At 39.4% G+C, this 15,549-nt stretch overlaps 1 protein-coding gene across 2 annotated transcripts in view; it reads left to right on the top strand.

Annotated features, from left to right (window-relative positions):
- The window catches only part of LOC101847890 (autophagy-related protein 9A), a 29,045-nt gene extending 19,201 nt beyond the window's left edge, over positions 1–9,844 (top strand). For both annotated transcript variants that reach the window (XM_035971151.1, XM_005103688.3), the window contains exons 16-21: positions 365–499; positions 926–1,105; positions 2,998–3,087; positions 3,786–3,852; positions 4,368–4,462; positions 5,081–9,844. In XM_035971151.1, coding sequence (XP_035827044.1) covers positions 365–499; positions 926–1,105; positions 2,998–3,087; positions 3,786–3,852; positions 4,368–4,462; positions 5,081–6,001 — 1,488 coding nt within the window. In that variant the 3' untranslated portion in view covers positions 6,002–9,844. The remainder of the gene's footprint in view (positions 1–364; positions 500–925; positions 1,106–2,997; positions 3,088–3,785; positions 3,853–4,367; positions 4,463–5,080) is intronic.
- Positions 9,845–15,549: the final 5,705 nt, after the last annotated feature.

Below are 15,549 nucleotides of genomic sequence, written 5' to 3' on the forward strand. Positions count from 1 at the left end.
TTTCTTGTTTGCCTAGCCACTAGTACACTGGTGAGGGAGACACTATCCCCAACCCGGCTCATCTGAGACAAAACCCACGGGGAAAACGGTTTTGCTTCAAAGGGCGTTATTGATTATTTTGAAGATCTTTCTAAATTAGATTCTGGTATTGATGAGGACTACCCTGAGTGGGGTATGGAATGTGATTCTGACAACGATTTTAATGTGAGAGTAATAATAGCGTGAATCGCTCAGGAGCTCAGGCAGAGGGGCACAGTAGCTTCGGAAGGTCAAGGCTCAAAGGGTTAAAGAAATTCCAATTCTAACAAAAACTGCAACAAACAAACGCACAAGTTGACCAGTGTGTTGATGTCTTTGTCCCCAGAATGAGGTCTACTGTCCAGAGAGACTGATGATGAGCATCCTGGCTCAGATCCACTACATGCCGGACCACTGGAAGGGGAAGGCTCACACCTCGACAGTCAGGGACGAGTTCTCCATGCTCTTTCAGTACAAACTGGTAACATTTCTCTTGTTCTCTTGTTTAATTGTTAAGGCAATAAGAATTTAAACAAAACTGAAAGGGACTTTTAAGAAGGAATTAAGATGGTGAGCTTCAAGAACATTACATCAGACATTTTTCGGGGTATGGCCGTTTGTCAAAAACACATACCCTTGGATTACAAACAGTATGTAGTAATATCCTTGAAATGCCTCAGCCCATTCAATTTGATTGTTGGCATGTAACTCTTTCTCACTTCTTTTAATTCTCTACGCTGTTCAGTCCAAACTGGTGCTGTAAAAGATTTTCTATCATTACAGTGACAAATGTCTGCTCATGGAGCAAGGGGAAAAAAAGCAAGCAATAAATTTATTCCTATCCCTCTAGGAAGGCTTTTCATAATGGTGCATTGCATTCTAATAATGTCTTTATTTTTGGACATAGATGTACATCCTGGAAGAACTGTTCAGCCCCCTGATCACTCCATTCTGGCTTTTCTTCGGACTCCGACCAAAAGCAATGCAGATTGTGGATTTCTTCCGATGTTTCACGGTCGACGTCGCCGGTGTTGGTGATGTGTGTTCGTTTGCTCAGATGGACATCAAGAAACATGGAAATCCTCAGGTAGGACAACTTTTGTACCTGATGGACAGACTGCCAAGGGGACTTTCATGAGCATGAGCTTTTGTCATGTAGCTGAAATTAATAGCAAAAACATTGAGTGACTTATGGTTACATCAGCACATAGGCTCTTTTCTTCTGGGGTTTTATTCAAGATATAGGTTGTTTCATATACTTTCATATATATATATGCAAAAGTTCGTTGCCATTTTTGTATGTTGCTCTATGTTTTCAAAAAGGTGACACTCCTTTTTCATAATGCAAATCCTAGAAGGATCCCCTAACAATATGCTGCTTAAATCATTCATTTGTCAAAAGCATTTTGTTACATTTGTAAATCCTCAGTAAGCTAGGGCAAAGTCGGCCAATAAGAACATCGGCTCGACGTTCTCGTCAAACTCTAAAAGTCTACTGTGACTTTGACCTTGAATTTAGAGTGAAGTTACGACTTCCTATGCTGTTATTGTTATAGCCAAGACAGGGTCATAGGTTTTGGGCTTACTAGTTCTATTTTTAGCTCTTCGACTTCCGGTTTCGGATAACAAACGTTGTGGGGTTACTGTTACCCTTTAAAAGTTTGTTTCCGCGCTAAATTTATTTAATCTTACTCGTTTTAAAAATCAGAATTGAGCTTAAAAATAATTTATATAACCTACATATTTATGTGTAATCAACTGTTTTAATCTCATAATTATTTACATCTGTTTTTGCAAAACCAAATCTGATCTCTTGGAACTTGAACGAAGACTTTAATATTACAGTGCAGCTAACAAAATAACAGAAGACAGCCAAGACAGCAATCATTAGTTTTACTGGTACTGTAATTGATCCAGTGACGGTGACTGTGACTGGCACGCCAGCACTGCTCGGCGAGCAGGCCAGCCAGCCTCGCACAGACACACACACACACACACACACACACACACACACACACACACACACACACACTCTCACACATTCACACTCACACACACTAGGGCCTAGGTCTTGATCAAAACGTTTTTTGTCTCCACTCAAACTTCGCGGCCCCCACCACCAACGTTGACGACTCCCCGTTGAAGGGCAGGGGTCAGGGGAGGCTGTTCTTGATCAAGGGTAGGCTAGGTAACCGAGAGTGGAGAGTCACCTGCGACTAGTAGATGAGGGTCACATCGTCGACCTTGGGCTCACAGTCGACTAGTAAAGTCGATTTTGCCCTGGCCTAGTACTCAGCTAAAAGCATGGGCTTCCTTAAAAACTGGGAAACCAAAAAGTAGTGCGGATCCTTGTGTTTAATACTTTGCAAATAAAAAGAAATTGGCTATAGCAACTAAAATTCCTCATCTCATTTGTAAGGAAATGTTTAAGCTGCATGATGATATATGCCAATAGCAATAAAAAATAGTGAAAAATGCTAGAATATTGGGACAACTTCAGAGCAGAGGGAGTAGACAATCTCTGGGCTGGCAGACAAATATGTGTTGTATGTGCCTACAAGCTGTAGTGTTTTTTTGTTGAAGCATCTCCTCTATCTGTTCTTTTTAGGTAGGCTTTTCAAACCCATAGCTACATTTTATGACTTCACACATGTGACTTGGCTTAGAGTCTTTTCTGCAATGCTTCTTTTTTTTTTCCCCAGTTTAACATGCTTGTCCTATTGACCAAGTTTTACTATGTTTGTTATAGTTTCTGCAGAATTATCATATAAAACGGTTGTGTGAATCTGGCATTCAAATTTGTGGTTCCTTCCCTTTTTCATTCTCCCTGGCCTCTGTTGTCGTAATGGGGTTCTTTCGACTTGCTGTACCAGATATTATCTCTTTTCCCTTTTCATAAAAGATATGTTCAAAGTCAAATCCAACATCATGTAAAAGTGTTATATTTTTAAAATGTATTATTTTTGTTTTCTTTCTCAGTGGGCCAATGTGAAGCCAAAAGCGGAGGCTCTGTCCAGGTCCCAGCAAGCTGAGAATGGCAAGATAGAGTTGTCTCTCATGCACTTCACGGTAAATATTTTCCTCCCTGAATCAGTTTGCTTCATATTACTTCATATGACTGTTTATGTATTTGTCTTTTTCGTTAAAGAATTTTTTTTTAAATAAAAAATTAAGCAACAGAAGTTTTCTGCCAAAAGATATAAAAATAATTTTTGCTCAATGGTTATCTCACAATATCACATGTACAAAGGTTTTTTACGTAGTTAAGGATCTGGTTTATAGATCAGATCACAACCCAGTTTAATCGGAGTTTGAGACCAACACTGTTCAAGAAATATTGCTTTACTGAAGTGATATTTCAGACACACTGCCGAAGCAGTAAGGATTAACATTTGTCTTTTCATGCCTTTTCATGGATGCTGACATAATACTTGTTAATTGGGACTTTTATTTTACATAGAATTTACTCACTGTGGTGAACAAGTGACATTGTATTTCTTTTAATATTTATTGTCAGGGTTATTCCACAATCACCCAAGTTAATTTCAGGGGATTTCCTGTTTAATCCTTTATTCAAATAAAAAAGAAATCATGGGACATCTTTCAATACAGTTTTGTTTTGTTATTTCCTTCCTAGTTTGTAATTGAAAAATCATAAGTGCAAAGATCAAGATTTTTAATTTTGACACCTTCTTTAATTTTTTTTTTTTAATGAAATGGTTCGCAGGCTCTTTTGGTGATATATGTCCATTAAAAAATCTTTGCAGACCACAAATCCAGAATGGAAACCGCCCCAGGAGAGCAATATGTTTATCACAGAAATCAAACAAGATGGTAAGTGCTGCATCTGGATGTTAATTCTTTTATGTCCCTGGGGAAAAAACGTTGAAATCATTGTAGCTGTTAACTTGATAGTCGTGTCTTCTTAATATTTCGGGGGGGTTTTGTTTTTCTATTTACTATGTTCGTTCTCTGGTGAAAAGATGTGGAATTATTATCTTTTTCAACTTTTTCCCCCCTTGTCTTTGTCATTTATAATGCACTTCAAATAAGTGGCTTTCGCTAATGTCCCCAGGTACTGTTAAGTACTCAGACCGTTCTTGCTAACTTATTGCAACAACTTGAAGAAATACTTTTACTTTCTTTCTGAAACCCTTTATGTTGAAGAATATTATTAGATAAAGTTTGCATTAATTCTTTGATTAGACGAATTTCTAGGCATTATGTGTGGAAAGATGACCCCCCAGCAAAGCTCATCTTGTGAATAGAACCACAAGGCAGTGTGAAGCCTATCATTTGGTAAGATTCTGCATTAATGACAGTTTCATTTCAACTCCCATCTTTTCCAGCTCAACGGGAGTTGCCTATGCTGACCAGTATGGTGGCAGATCCCATCAGTCTGCCCAGCTTGGGATATGTGAACCCAGTGCAGACATTGGCTGGGGTAAGATTGACATCAGTGGTTCCCGAGTCTTCCATAAGTGCAACCCCTTTGTTTAGGTTTTCAAGTCCACATGGATAACCCCTTTTGTACAGTAGCACCAAACTGCAGGCAAAGTTAAATAAGCTTGAAAAGGCTGTGTCTAACAGTATGTCTAACAGTGTATTAGATGCACTTTTATGAGCTTAGTCTTCCTCACTCTCTTAATTGAGCAGGAGGTTGGAGGGTGCCTGAGCTAGGTCTTTTTCTATTTCAGGTTATTAAATGAGAGTGAGCTTTCATCTTACTTAAAGCATTAACAAGATTAATATGCTTTTATATATTGTCATTGTAGTTTTTGTAATTTAAATCTTATTGCTATCTTCTGAAAGGTTTTGCTGTTAAATGAAATAGATGCAATTACTTTTTAAGGAAGTAAGGCCCACATAAAGTTGTTTGAATAGTTTTTATAAATGTAAAAACCCGTGGTTTCCCCTTCAAAGGTTAGCCTTCTGCCAGTCTGCCTCTTTGAAAGGTCGTTCATACTGATACTTTTGCCTGCACTTGTTTCGTTTTCTGACGTAGCTTCCTCATATTCTTCTTGACTACACTCATTTCTAAAGGGAAAAAAATGTTCCACAGCTCGGAGGTAGTCAACATCAGAACTTCAACTACCCAGCAGCTCCTCACAGCCCACTCACCAGCCTCCCACCAAAACTCCGCGGCGGGCTGTCGCAGCTGGATGGGCCAGTGGGCTCAAACTCCGCACTAGCTCAGTCCACTCTGACAACGTCCGGATCCTTCCACACAGCAAACTTTGGCCTGAACGTGGTGGATGAGAGCCAGCGGGAACTTCTGTACGGCAGCATGAGCCTCAGTGTGCTGCACATACACGAAGCTCACCACCGACAGCGCAGGGCGGGTCGTGTGTTCCGCCAGTCCAGCTCAGACGACAACACACCACCTCCCTCTGCGCATCTGCCCGACACAAGTGCTGGGCCGCCTTTTTCTTCTCATCCAGTGAGACCGGTTTTCTCATCAGGGGTCGGACAACACGGCAGGCTACATCAAGCGGGCACCGCGGTTGGAGGTCGTGAACCGTACAACTATTACCCACCACCGTCGGGTTCAGGTACGGACCATGTAACTAGTGGAACTTCGTCAGCATCGTTGTCTAGTGCTGGAGTTCACAGAGACCCCCCATCAGGGGCCTTCCCCCGCCAGCAGCAGCAGTACTCGGAGGTGACGGGGCTGCGTCAAGGACTTCCTTCGTCTTACCAAGGCGGCCCGCCAGTCCTCTACGGTGCAGCAGATCTCTCGGCCGAAGGCCCCGACTTCCCACTTCATCCTCTGGGGAGACACTTATACCTGGACGACTCGGAGCCATCCAGTTTACCCCCTCTGCCTCTCCCTCCCAGCATCTCCTCATCAGCAAGTAGCAATGCCCCTCTGGGCCCTGTGCCGTCAGCTACAGGAAGGGCCACAGCCCCTACCTCGGACCCCATGCCTTTGATCAAAGAAGATATGTCGGGAGAGCACGAGATTGATACCTCTAAACCCTAGGCTAAGAGACCCGAGCTGCTGTGGGCAAACCACAGTGGTCCTGTGATTGCCATCATCAAAGACAGTGCATTATACGATGGATTACTCCACTGCCTGTTCATTCGCTTATCCATATTTTATATAATATATATATATGTGTGTGTGTATATATATATGTATTACACATGGACAGTGGAGTGTCATTACAGGTCAATAGCTTACCTAAGCCAGAACTGGGAATCCACTGCACATTAATCTTTTTTTGTTGAATCATGGTGGGCTACATCATGGCACACCCCAATTGACAAATGTCAGAGTAATTGCCTTTATAATTCTCAGTTTATGCCCACATGGTCTTTTTTAAACTAAATTTTGTATACTTTAAGGTCATGCTTGTGTTAGATTTAAAGCATAGACTTTGATTTGATATTTGTCCTGAAATTTAGAAATAATGCAATCATTAGTCCAAAAAAATTTTTTGGGGGGGATAAAGCTAACGACTAGACTACAGTTATATCTTAATTAATTATATACAATTACATGAAGTTAAGAATTGCATGTTATTGATGCTATCAGTTAAACATTGATATCTTATAATACACCTTATTCTTCTGATCACGGTGATGTAAATGTCTAAAAGATCACAGAGTCTTGACTTCTCTGTAACATGTAACAGTGTTACATCTGGGTGGCGATGTAACTGCACGGTAAATATGTCAAGACAACTGTGACTTTTTTTAGGTTCTGATTTGTTTATCCATGTCCCATGAGTTTTATGATGGACCAAGCAAGCTTTGGAAAGGAAGATACTTTTTTTCCTAAATACCACTCACTGCTCCCCAATTTTTTTGTTTTGTTTTCATGCAGAACTATAGAGTAGGATTCATTATAATATTTTGCATATTCAGTGTTCTGAATATTATTGTGTGGTCATCTTCTGTCGAAAGACTTTAGATTTGCCTTATTTGACTTAACCTTTTTGTTTCTTAGAGAAAACTAAAACAGTTGGACTAGCATGGAGACCTCACATCTGTGAGGGGGCTCGGTGCGTCAGAAAAAGCTGTGGAGAGGAAGAGCCCGAAACAATGATACATTCTCTCCTGATGATCTCCATGCGAAAGTCCGGGATGCTGAGCTTTTGGCTGTGAGCAGTGCATATGGATGTTTTAGACTGCATTTCTCAGAGAAAATGTTTTGAAAATTGATATGTTTCAAGAAGATATCGACATAATAGCGAACATCATCCTTATGTTTGTGTAAATGAATTTAGTGGTAAATCACTTTAGAGGAAGGAACCATGATTTCTTTTTTTTAAAGTGTGAAATTTTTGCTAGTAACCGTTGTATTTTGCCTGTAGTTGGAGATGGATAGCAGACGTCCAGTTTCCATTATCATTTAGTCATTTCACCTTTATTTTCATCTAAATAAGGTAATTCAGAAGTAATTTCTCCTGGAACACATATCGATAGTCACAAGTTTAAGCGAAAAGATAAGTTCAATTCACTACAAAAACAAATTACTACTGATGAGTTGCATAAAAAATCGCAGAGCCAAAACTGTCTCAAATCGATCTTCTTTTAAAATTTGTCATTTTTTTATTATGAATATAAAATGAGCCCTAATTTTGACATTCTTAATTAAGTCAATTATACCAGTGATATGAAAGAGCTTGTGTTTACCTCTACGTTTTTTGTAAGGCACGCATCACAAGTGTATATATTGCAGCTCTAGTCAATTTTTAAAAACTGTCTTTGAATTTTTAAATTTGGTTTTGTGCAAAAATATAGAAGCATAATTTTTTTTATTTTTTTTTTTTATCAGCATTTAAGAACCCTCTGATTTCTGTGATTTGATGGGTACCTGTAACATGGATCTCAGAACAAATTTTCACCAAACAGAAAAAGATATTGAGTTACAGGTACCCATGAAATGATTCAATATCTTTTTCTGTTTGGTGAAAATTTGCTTTGAGACCCATGTCATAGCAGTTACAATATTTCATCACTTGGTTTTAATGCGTACTTAAGCAAAAAGACTGAAAGTTTCCCCCCCCAGTACAATTGTGGAAAAGTTCAACCATTTTTATTCAAGCTTTTCAGTTTTGTTTTTATGGCCCCTAAAACCATTCCTGCAAGAAATAAAACTTTTCTTTTACAAGGATATACAGTGTATATTCGGTACTTAAGTTTTTCTGTACATGAATAATTTGCTGTAAAAGTACAAGGCCATTAATCTAGAAAAATTAAGGAGACTGAATGTCGGAGCTACATAGCTTTAAAAGAGATGACATGGATATTCGAAAACTGACGTTGTGTGTATCAAAATTTTAGGAGAACAGAGATAGCTTCTGATGTGTTGTTTTTGTAATGATTGTTTCTATTCATGTCTCATTCCATGTTTCACGAGTTTTGTTTTGTCTTTTCTCAAAGTCAGGTTTACACATGTATGTTCTGTCTGTAGTTGTTTAGCAAAATGTCTTTTCTGCAGCCTTGAGGAAAGAGTAGTTGGTAGCTATTCTAGGTCGGTCCTCTTCTTTGGCTTCTTTTTGTAGTAGTTTTTTTTCTTTTTCCTCATCTTCTCGCAGCAAAACAGTTACCACTGGTGTACTGATTCTCTGTAAACTGTATTCAACATTAGTTATTGACATGTAAAACTTTGAGCTTTAATAAATGTCGTCAGTGGAGTTCTTGCTCTGTGTGTGTAGTGTGTCATTCATGCCATACCTGTACCAATATACCTGCTGTATATTTGCAGTATGAGTCCTGAAACATCTGAGTGTTGTATTCCATCATAGATATATTTTGTCTATGTCATCAAGTCTATGTCATCAAATAATATTATAATCATCCTCATTGTTACTTTTGTATGAGTTGTGTACAGTCATCATAGAAAGAAACTCATCAGCTAAAATCAGTACAATGGGGAAAATGGATCAATTATATAACTTATGTACACCTACTTGATGTTGTTCTTGATTTATTTTTTTCTTCAGAAGAATTACATGTTCGGCCAGTTTTTGTTTATTGTTGGTTCTTGCAAGTTCATGTTCAGGTTTAGGAGATTCTGAGTTTGGAGGATTATGAGGGTACTTGTGGGCTGAAACAGTAATTATGTTTAAATGTTGATATAAAAACAGATGGATGAGGCTGATTGATCTTTCTTTTGGAATGAAAAATGCGTGGTGGAATTCTAAAATTAAGACGTTAAGGGTAGGATCATGGGAACAGGTTTTTAAAAAAATTGTGTTAGTGACATTGTACTTTCCTGCAGCATCTGCATCTTGTTAGACCATGCGGGTTTGCTCTCCTTTTTGGTTTCTCCTGTTTTTGCATCTCTGTGATTCATTGTCATCTCTCCACACAGCTCAAGTTTGCAAGATTTGAGCTTGTTTGACATGCTGTAAAAAGCTTTTTACATCTCAGAAAGAGACTGTCTTCCATGACCAGCTTTTGTTACCTCCGTGTGTAAGCACAAGAGGTTTGGTGTTTGATCTATTGTTTATTCATTGTAGTAAATTCTCTCTTTATAACATTTGGTTTGGATTTGATTTGCACTGCACTCTAACCTCTTTTTGTTTATTTCTAAAGTATTTCACTTGAGCTGTATGTCTGTGTTCTATGTTATTATGCTTATTGTTCATGTTAATGTGCAGAGACAGGTATTAGGTACATGCCCTGAGAACATGGTTTTCTTGCCGGCATCAGACATATACAGTTTGACTAGTGTTCATTCCAATGATCGCATTCTGCTGAAACACTGATATGAAGCCTCTCACAATACATACTTTTATTCATTTATAAGTATAATAAGTGGGTGGTTGACGGGTGCTCTGGTGTGGTTTGCTTCTTCTTTCCTATAAAAAAATCTATCTCCCCTCCTCCTTTTTTGTGTTTGTTACTCTCTTGTAACACCTCTAATCTTCTGGCGCTCATATGACCTTTTGCAGTTGCGAGCGCCGTAAAACTCTTACTAAAACTAACTAAACTAAAACTAAAGTATAATAAGCACAAATCACCCGCTCACACACATTTAATGCATTTATGTTTGGACCTAGCAGGGTGGTTTGGCTTTTCTAGAAAAATAGCGAAGAGAAAAAGACTTCTTTTGCACTACCTGCTGCCTCCGTACAGTATAGAGTAACAAAAGAAGCAAGGCACATTTGCAGAAAATAGTGCTTCTGAGGTTTTCAAATACTTTTCATTTTTTAAATAATTGTCATGTCTTACACTTACATGTTTCATGTAGCCATAATTTCCTCAATACCAATTGTGCGTTTGTTTGTTTTTTAATTTTTGGCTTACAGTTGAGCCTGTAAATTTTACTGTGTGGCTAGAATTGCCTTCAACTTCAAATCATCAAGTTCTATTGTCTACTAAAAGTAAACGGTACACACATGAAAAGAAATATTTTTCTCTTGCCAACACAAGTGCACATACTAATCCAAAACACACTGAATGACAAAAATACAAAAATGCATACTTCCCACAAACCCCCACCACAAGTTATATGCTATGAGTTCCTCAAAGGGGGTGCCATAATCATTGTTTTAATAACTCATTCATAGCAGGTGAAAACTGTTATCTTCTCTTCGGTCATTTGGTTTGTTACTCCCTCCCTCCCCCCCGTTCCCCCTCTATTTTTTTTTCCTTTCTTCATTTAAGGTCTGTCACAGGTTTAGTCTCCATGTCCTTTCCATAACACATAAGAGCCATTTGAGGCAATATTTCCATTGATTATTTATCAACCAGTGTATATCTCAGGTAAGTCTGTGCTTGTGGTTTCACATGTGGACAGAAAGTGGGTATTTGCTATAGATAGAAGCATGTCCCATCAAATGACCATGAAGTGTGCAAATGAGGTGTTTACTCCGACTCCGGCACAAAAGTCTTGCCAATTTATGATTGTCCTGTGCCGTTGGTTCTCTGTGCATGTGCTGATGAACTTGGATGTGAGTTTTAAGTACTTGTGACACAAAGCGTCTGTCAGTGATACAGGGGGAAGACTGCCCTTGTGTGAGGTTCCTAACTTAGTTTATTCCAGTGTCTGAAATTGACATTAAGTGCAGGAGCAGGTTTGCCTTCAAAGTAAAAGAAATATTCAAGAATATTTCTCACATTGTAAATGAAACCAGCAAAATAATGTCTTCTTTGGTGAAATTATTTGTGTGGTGGTGGGGGTTGTTTTTTGTTGTTGTTTTTTTTTGTGTGTTTTTTTTTGGGGGGTTGCCTTCGATAAAAGATTTGAGTTTAATCAGCCAGTTGGGATGATATTTTATCTTGCTTCTTTCTGCTCAGATCTAGTAGGCAAGGCAGAGCATCCCTCTCTCTACATGATTGAAATTCTGTCGATGGAGACATGAAACATATACCATCTATCAGCATCAATATACTCATCATCCTTTTCATTGATAAATTTCCTGGTTTTGTCTCTCTGTCATAGCAGACTTAAGCTGTAATTTGCTTTCAGTGTGATGCCTGGAATTTTAGGTCAGGGTATATATATCATGTATCACTTCATTAGTTGAATGGGCTTTTTTTATTGCTTTTATGCAGATTTTAAAAATAATTCTTTGTTCTCTGCCTATACTTCTGCCTTGTATAATTAATCAACCCTCCTGAAGTTGAAGTGGTGTGAAATCTGCTATGTCATTGTAGGCTAAAAGGCTTGTTTCTTTTATCGTTGTTATGCATTGATTCTTAATGAAAATGTTCCTTGGTGTGGAAAATTTCTTGTACATGATGTAGTTGTACATTCAGTGCTAGATCTATACTGTACATACGCGACACAATCTTGAGTAATTGTCATGAGTGCTTTGCTTCTTCGGTCACCCACCAACTTCTTCCGGACTTCTGTGTATTTTGTTTTGATCATTTGGCTTGACAAGAGTCAGTTGATCTAGACAATATATTTGTGTATGCTGATGATAGGGGAGCAGATTGGACTGAATTGTGATTGAAAAACTGACCAGGGCTGCTCCTTAACTGAACATTTTCCTGAATTCTAGAATCTAAAATGAAATGTTATGTCAATATTGACGAGTAAGCATTAAAATTCTGGAAAAACTTTGCTCTGTTAAAGTTTGAGTATAATGCAATAGTGAGCTTATAGCTACTAAGTGTAGTGTTTGGTATAAAACATTGTCTTTGGGGCTTGACAAAAGAATTCTGCTGACTTCGTAGGTTGGGGGGGGGGGGGGGCACATGTCCGACATACCTTCCAACATGTTGTACTCGGCTCATTTGGCAGGCATTGATGCCAATCATTCTTGAAAGAGAAAATCTTTGTTTTTATCTCAGGGGCATACATTGCTAGATTTTGGCTAATGAATGCGGCCGATAAATAATAATGGTCCAAAATCTGTTCCTTCTTTGATGGTTTTGGTTATATATACTTTTAGAACATGATAATGATATCAATATACAGTATAACATGGATGGCTCGAATTCGTCAGGACCAGCCACGGTAGTTCAAGGGATCCGTAGTTCGAGGGATATCTTACAAAGATGAAGAAGAGAAAAAAATGAGACCGCAGGCACAGTTTGAAGGATGCGTGATTTCGAGTCTTCTGTGTTTGATCTATCTGTGTTATATTGTATATATATTATATTAATATGTCTTTCTGGATACAATCCAGTTTGTCCTTGAATTCTGGGCGGCGCCCATCAGTGATGTACAGTATTTTGCGTTTGTTCTTCTGTTTGTATACCATCTTGTGTACTTTGCGCGTCTGTTTATTACTATGGCGACAAGGTAGAATAGAGTTGTGGATCTCTTCCTTTGCCCCTTTCTTCCCGTGCTAATCCCTTCTGAGCCTGTGCAATACACTCAACCATGAGCGATGCAGACTACAACTGAACCTGATATAGGGCGTATGGCTCTTAATTGTTGTCCTTATTGTATTATCATTATTTTGCGAATAATAGACCCACATATTTCATACCTCCTCTTTTTATCATTTTTTTAGAGCATTGCTGTATTTATTTATTTTCTTCTTTTTTTTTTTGGCAAATGTAAAGATGCATGAATATATATATATATGTGCGTAGCTGTTTTTTCATTAATGTGTGAGCAAAATTTCTGTACAAATCCCTTTCATTCTGTCTGTGCCGTATTGTGATAAAAGAGGAACTGTCCCACTTTTCACAAAGTGATAGAGTTATGCAATGTACAATTCCTCCATGGTCCTCACAGAATTCAGATTTGGGGATTAGGATTAGTGCTATGTTACAAAAAACTGTGTCATTTTAAAACAATTTGCAAATTACGTGGGAAAGTTACATATGTTGTACAAACAAAAGCAGGAAAGTGTACGCTTTCATCACTTTGTGAAAAAGTGGGATGTAATAAACATTGTCTGTGTGCGTTTGCCATAAGTCTTTGATGAATAAACCAATTAAAGAGATTTATTGCGTCGTGTGTTCCTGAATGTCAGACGTCCTGCTTCTACCCTTGTAACACCTCTATTCTTCGGCACTTATATATGACGCGCTCAAGGAACATGGTAGCGCTGATGGTATCGAAACAGCCGCGGTCGGGGAACATGGTAGCGCTAATGGTATCGAAACAGCCGCGGTCGGGGAACATGGTAGCGCTGATGGTATCGAAACAGCCGCGGTCGGGGAACATGGCTGCGCTGATGGTATCGAAACGGCTGCGGTCGGGGAACATGGCAGCGCTGATGGTATCGAAACAGCCGCGGTCGGGGAATATTATGGCCACAGTATGGTACTTGAGAATGGGAAAAAATTCCCGTTTTCCTATTCGTAACTACATGTAATTGACGTCTGTGGTACAGAGTTTAGAGGGGGCTCTCGTGGCCTAGAGGTTAAGGTGTTGGCCTCTCATTCAAAGGTCCCGGTTCGAATCCGGGTAGCGACCGAAAAATTTTCCTCTCTAAAATTGTCTCCTTTCACCTTCTTTCCTGCTCTCTAACAATGTTCTGGTGTCTGCTTTCATTTCCACTTTCTGCCCCCGCCCCCTCACCTCCTTTGCCCCCTCCTCTGGGCTCCTGACTCTTTCTGCAGCCTTTCTTCTGCTACTCCTTAGCTCCTCCTTACTGCTGTCTTTCTGCCACACCCCTGATCTTCTGGTAGGAAAGATCTACACCTAGCCTTCTCGGACAAGGGCGAAAAATCTCGGAGGGCCTGTGTGCAAGTTGCGCACGTTAAAGTTCCTTGGTGGTCTAAAATCGATAAGAGTAGGCTTCGGCCGCCACCCGGGCAAAATTCAAAATGTCCTACCAACTGAAAACATTATGTGTGTCCCGCGCGCTCATATGACCTTATGCAGTTGCGAGCGCCGTAAAAAACTTTACAAAAACCAAAAAACAGAGGTTAGGCACTTTGCTTTTGCACGTAGGAGACCCGAGTTGGATTCCCGAGTGGGTACGGTAGAAAATCTATCGAATATGTCGGTCTTTCTGCTGGGATGTTGTATCCTGTTCAGCCATAGATGTACACTACATGTACTAGGTTTTATTTTAAAAGGAGATAACTCTATGTGTTCAGCCCTGGTAGGCCCTGACTGGCTGGTTTGGAAGCCCGTCTTCTGACATATATTCTTAATTGTGATGATGGAGGCGAAAATAGACTAACTGCATTTCTTCATTTAATGAATCGTAATAGCAGAGTTTGTTTCCCGAAGATGTAGAATGGCCACACGCTGGCCAGCTGTTTTTGTTTGTTTGTTTGTTTATTTGTTGTTGTTTTTTGTTGTTGTGGGGTTTTTTTTAACCAGTCAGAATGGTGTCTGAGTGTAAATATAGTCTCACAATTAAAGGCAATTCACCGTGGTCGCGGTTGGTACCACTACTCTATCAAATCCAGAACTAGATCTAGGCGTGTACAGAATTTTTTAAAATATATTTAAAGCGGTCGTAACAATTACCTCGATTCAGATCTTATTCGACCTTCTCTCAAATTGCCAGTTCATCAAACCTACAGAAACGATACCGCGGGGTATTATTAGCAAAGTTAGCGAAGTACACGTGAAGCTGAACTCGACACGAGTTTTTCAAGTACGATAGCATCTTTTAGTCATTCCACAAGAGGGGTCAATGAGCATATTATGCAATGATACATTTATCATGTACCAACATCTATTACCCCGTAAACAGACCAGCACCCGTCCCATTTTCCTCCTCTTTAAAAGAAAATCCAACGGGCTACTACTAAACAACATTTAATAAAACCATAGTTCGAACAGCAGATCCAAATCTGGGCCAGAAGTCTCTCCCACAACGCCTTTAAAACGTGGCGACCGAACCATCAGCCACACAAATGCAGGACACAAACAGCCAGACAGACAGCACAGGTTTTTCTTCATTGACTCACACTGTTACTGAGTTACTGGAGCGAGGTGGGGATCTTGTTCAGCACTTTTGTCTCGAGCGTGGTGGTGATTAAACTGGGCTACATGTAGTTACCATTGTTTGTTTGGTTGGTTGGTTATTTGTTTGTTGTTGGGTTGTTGTTGTTTTTTTGGGGGGGTTGTTTTGTTTGGATGGTTTTGTTTTGTTTTTTGGGGGTGGTAGGGCCTAAATGTTTTACGGCGCTCGCAACTGCATAAAG

This window comes from Aplysia californica, unplaced genomic scaffold (assembly GCF_000002075.1).
Source record: "Aplysia californica isolate F4 #8 unplaced genomic scaffold, AplCal3.0 scaffold00386, whole genome shotgun sequence".
Taxonomy (NCBI): Eukaryota; Metazoa; Mollusca; class Gastropoda; order Aplysiida; family Aplysiidae; genus Aplysia; species Aplysia californica.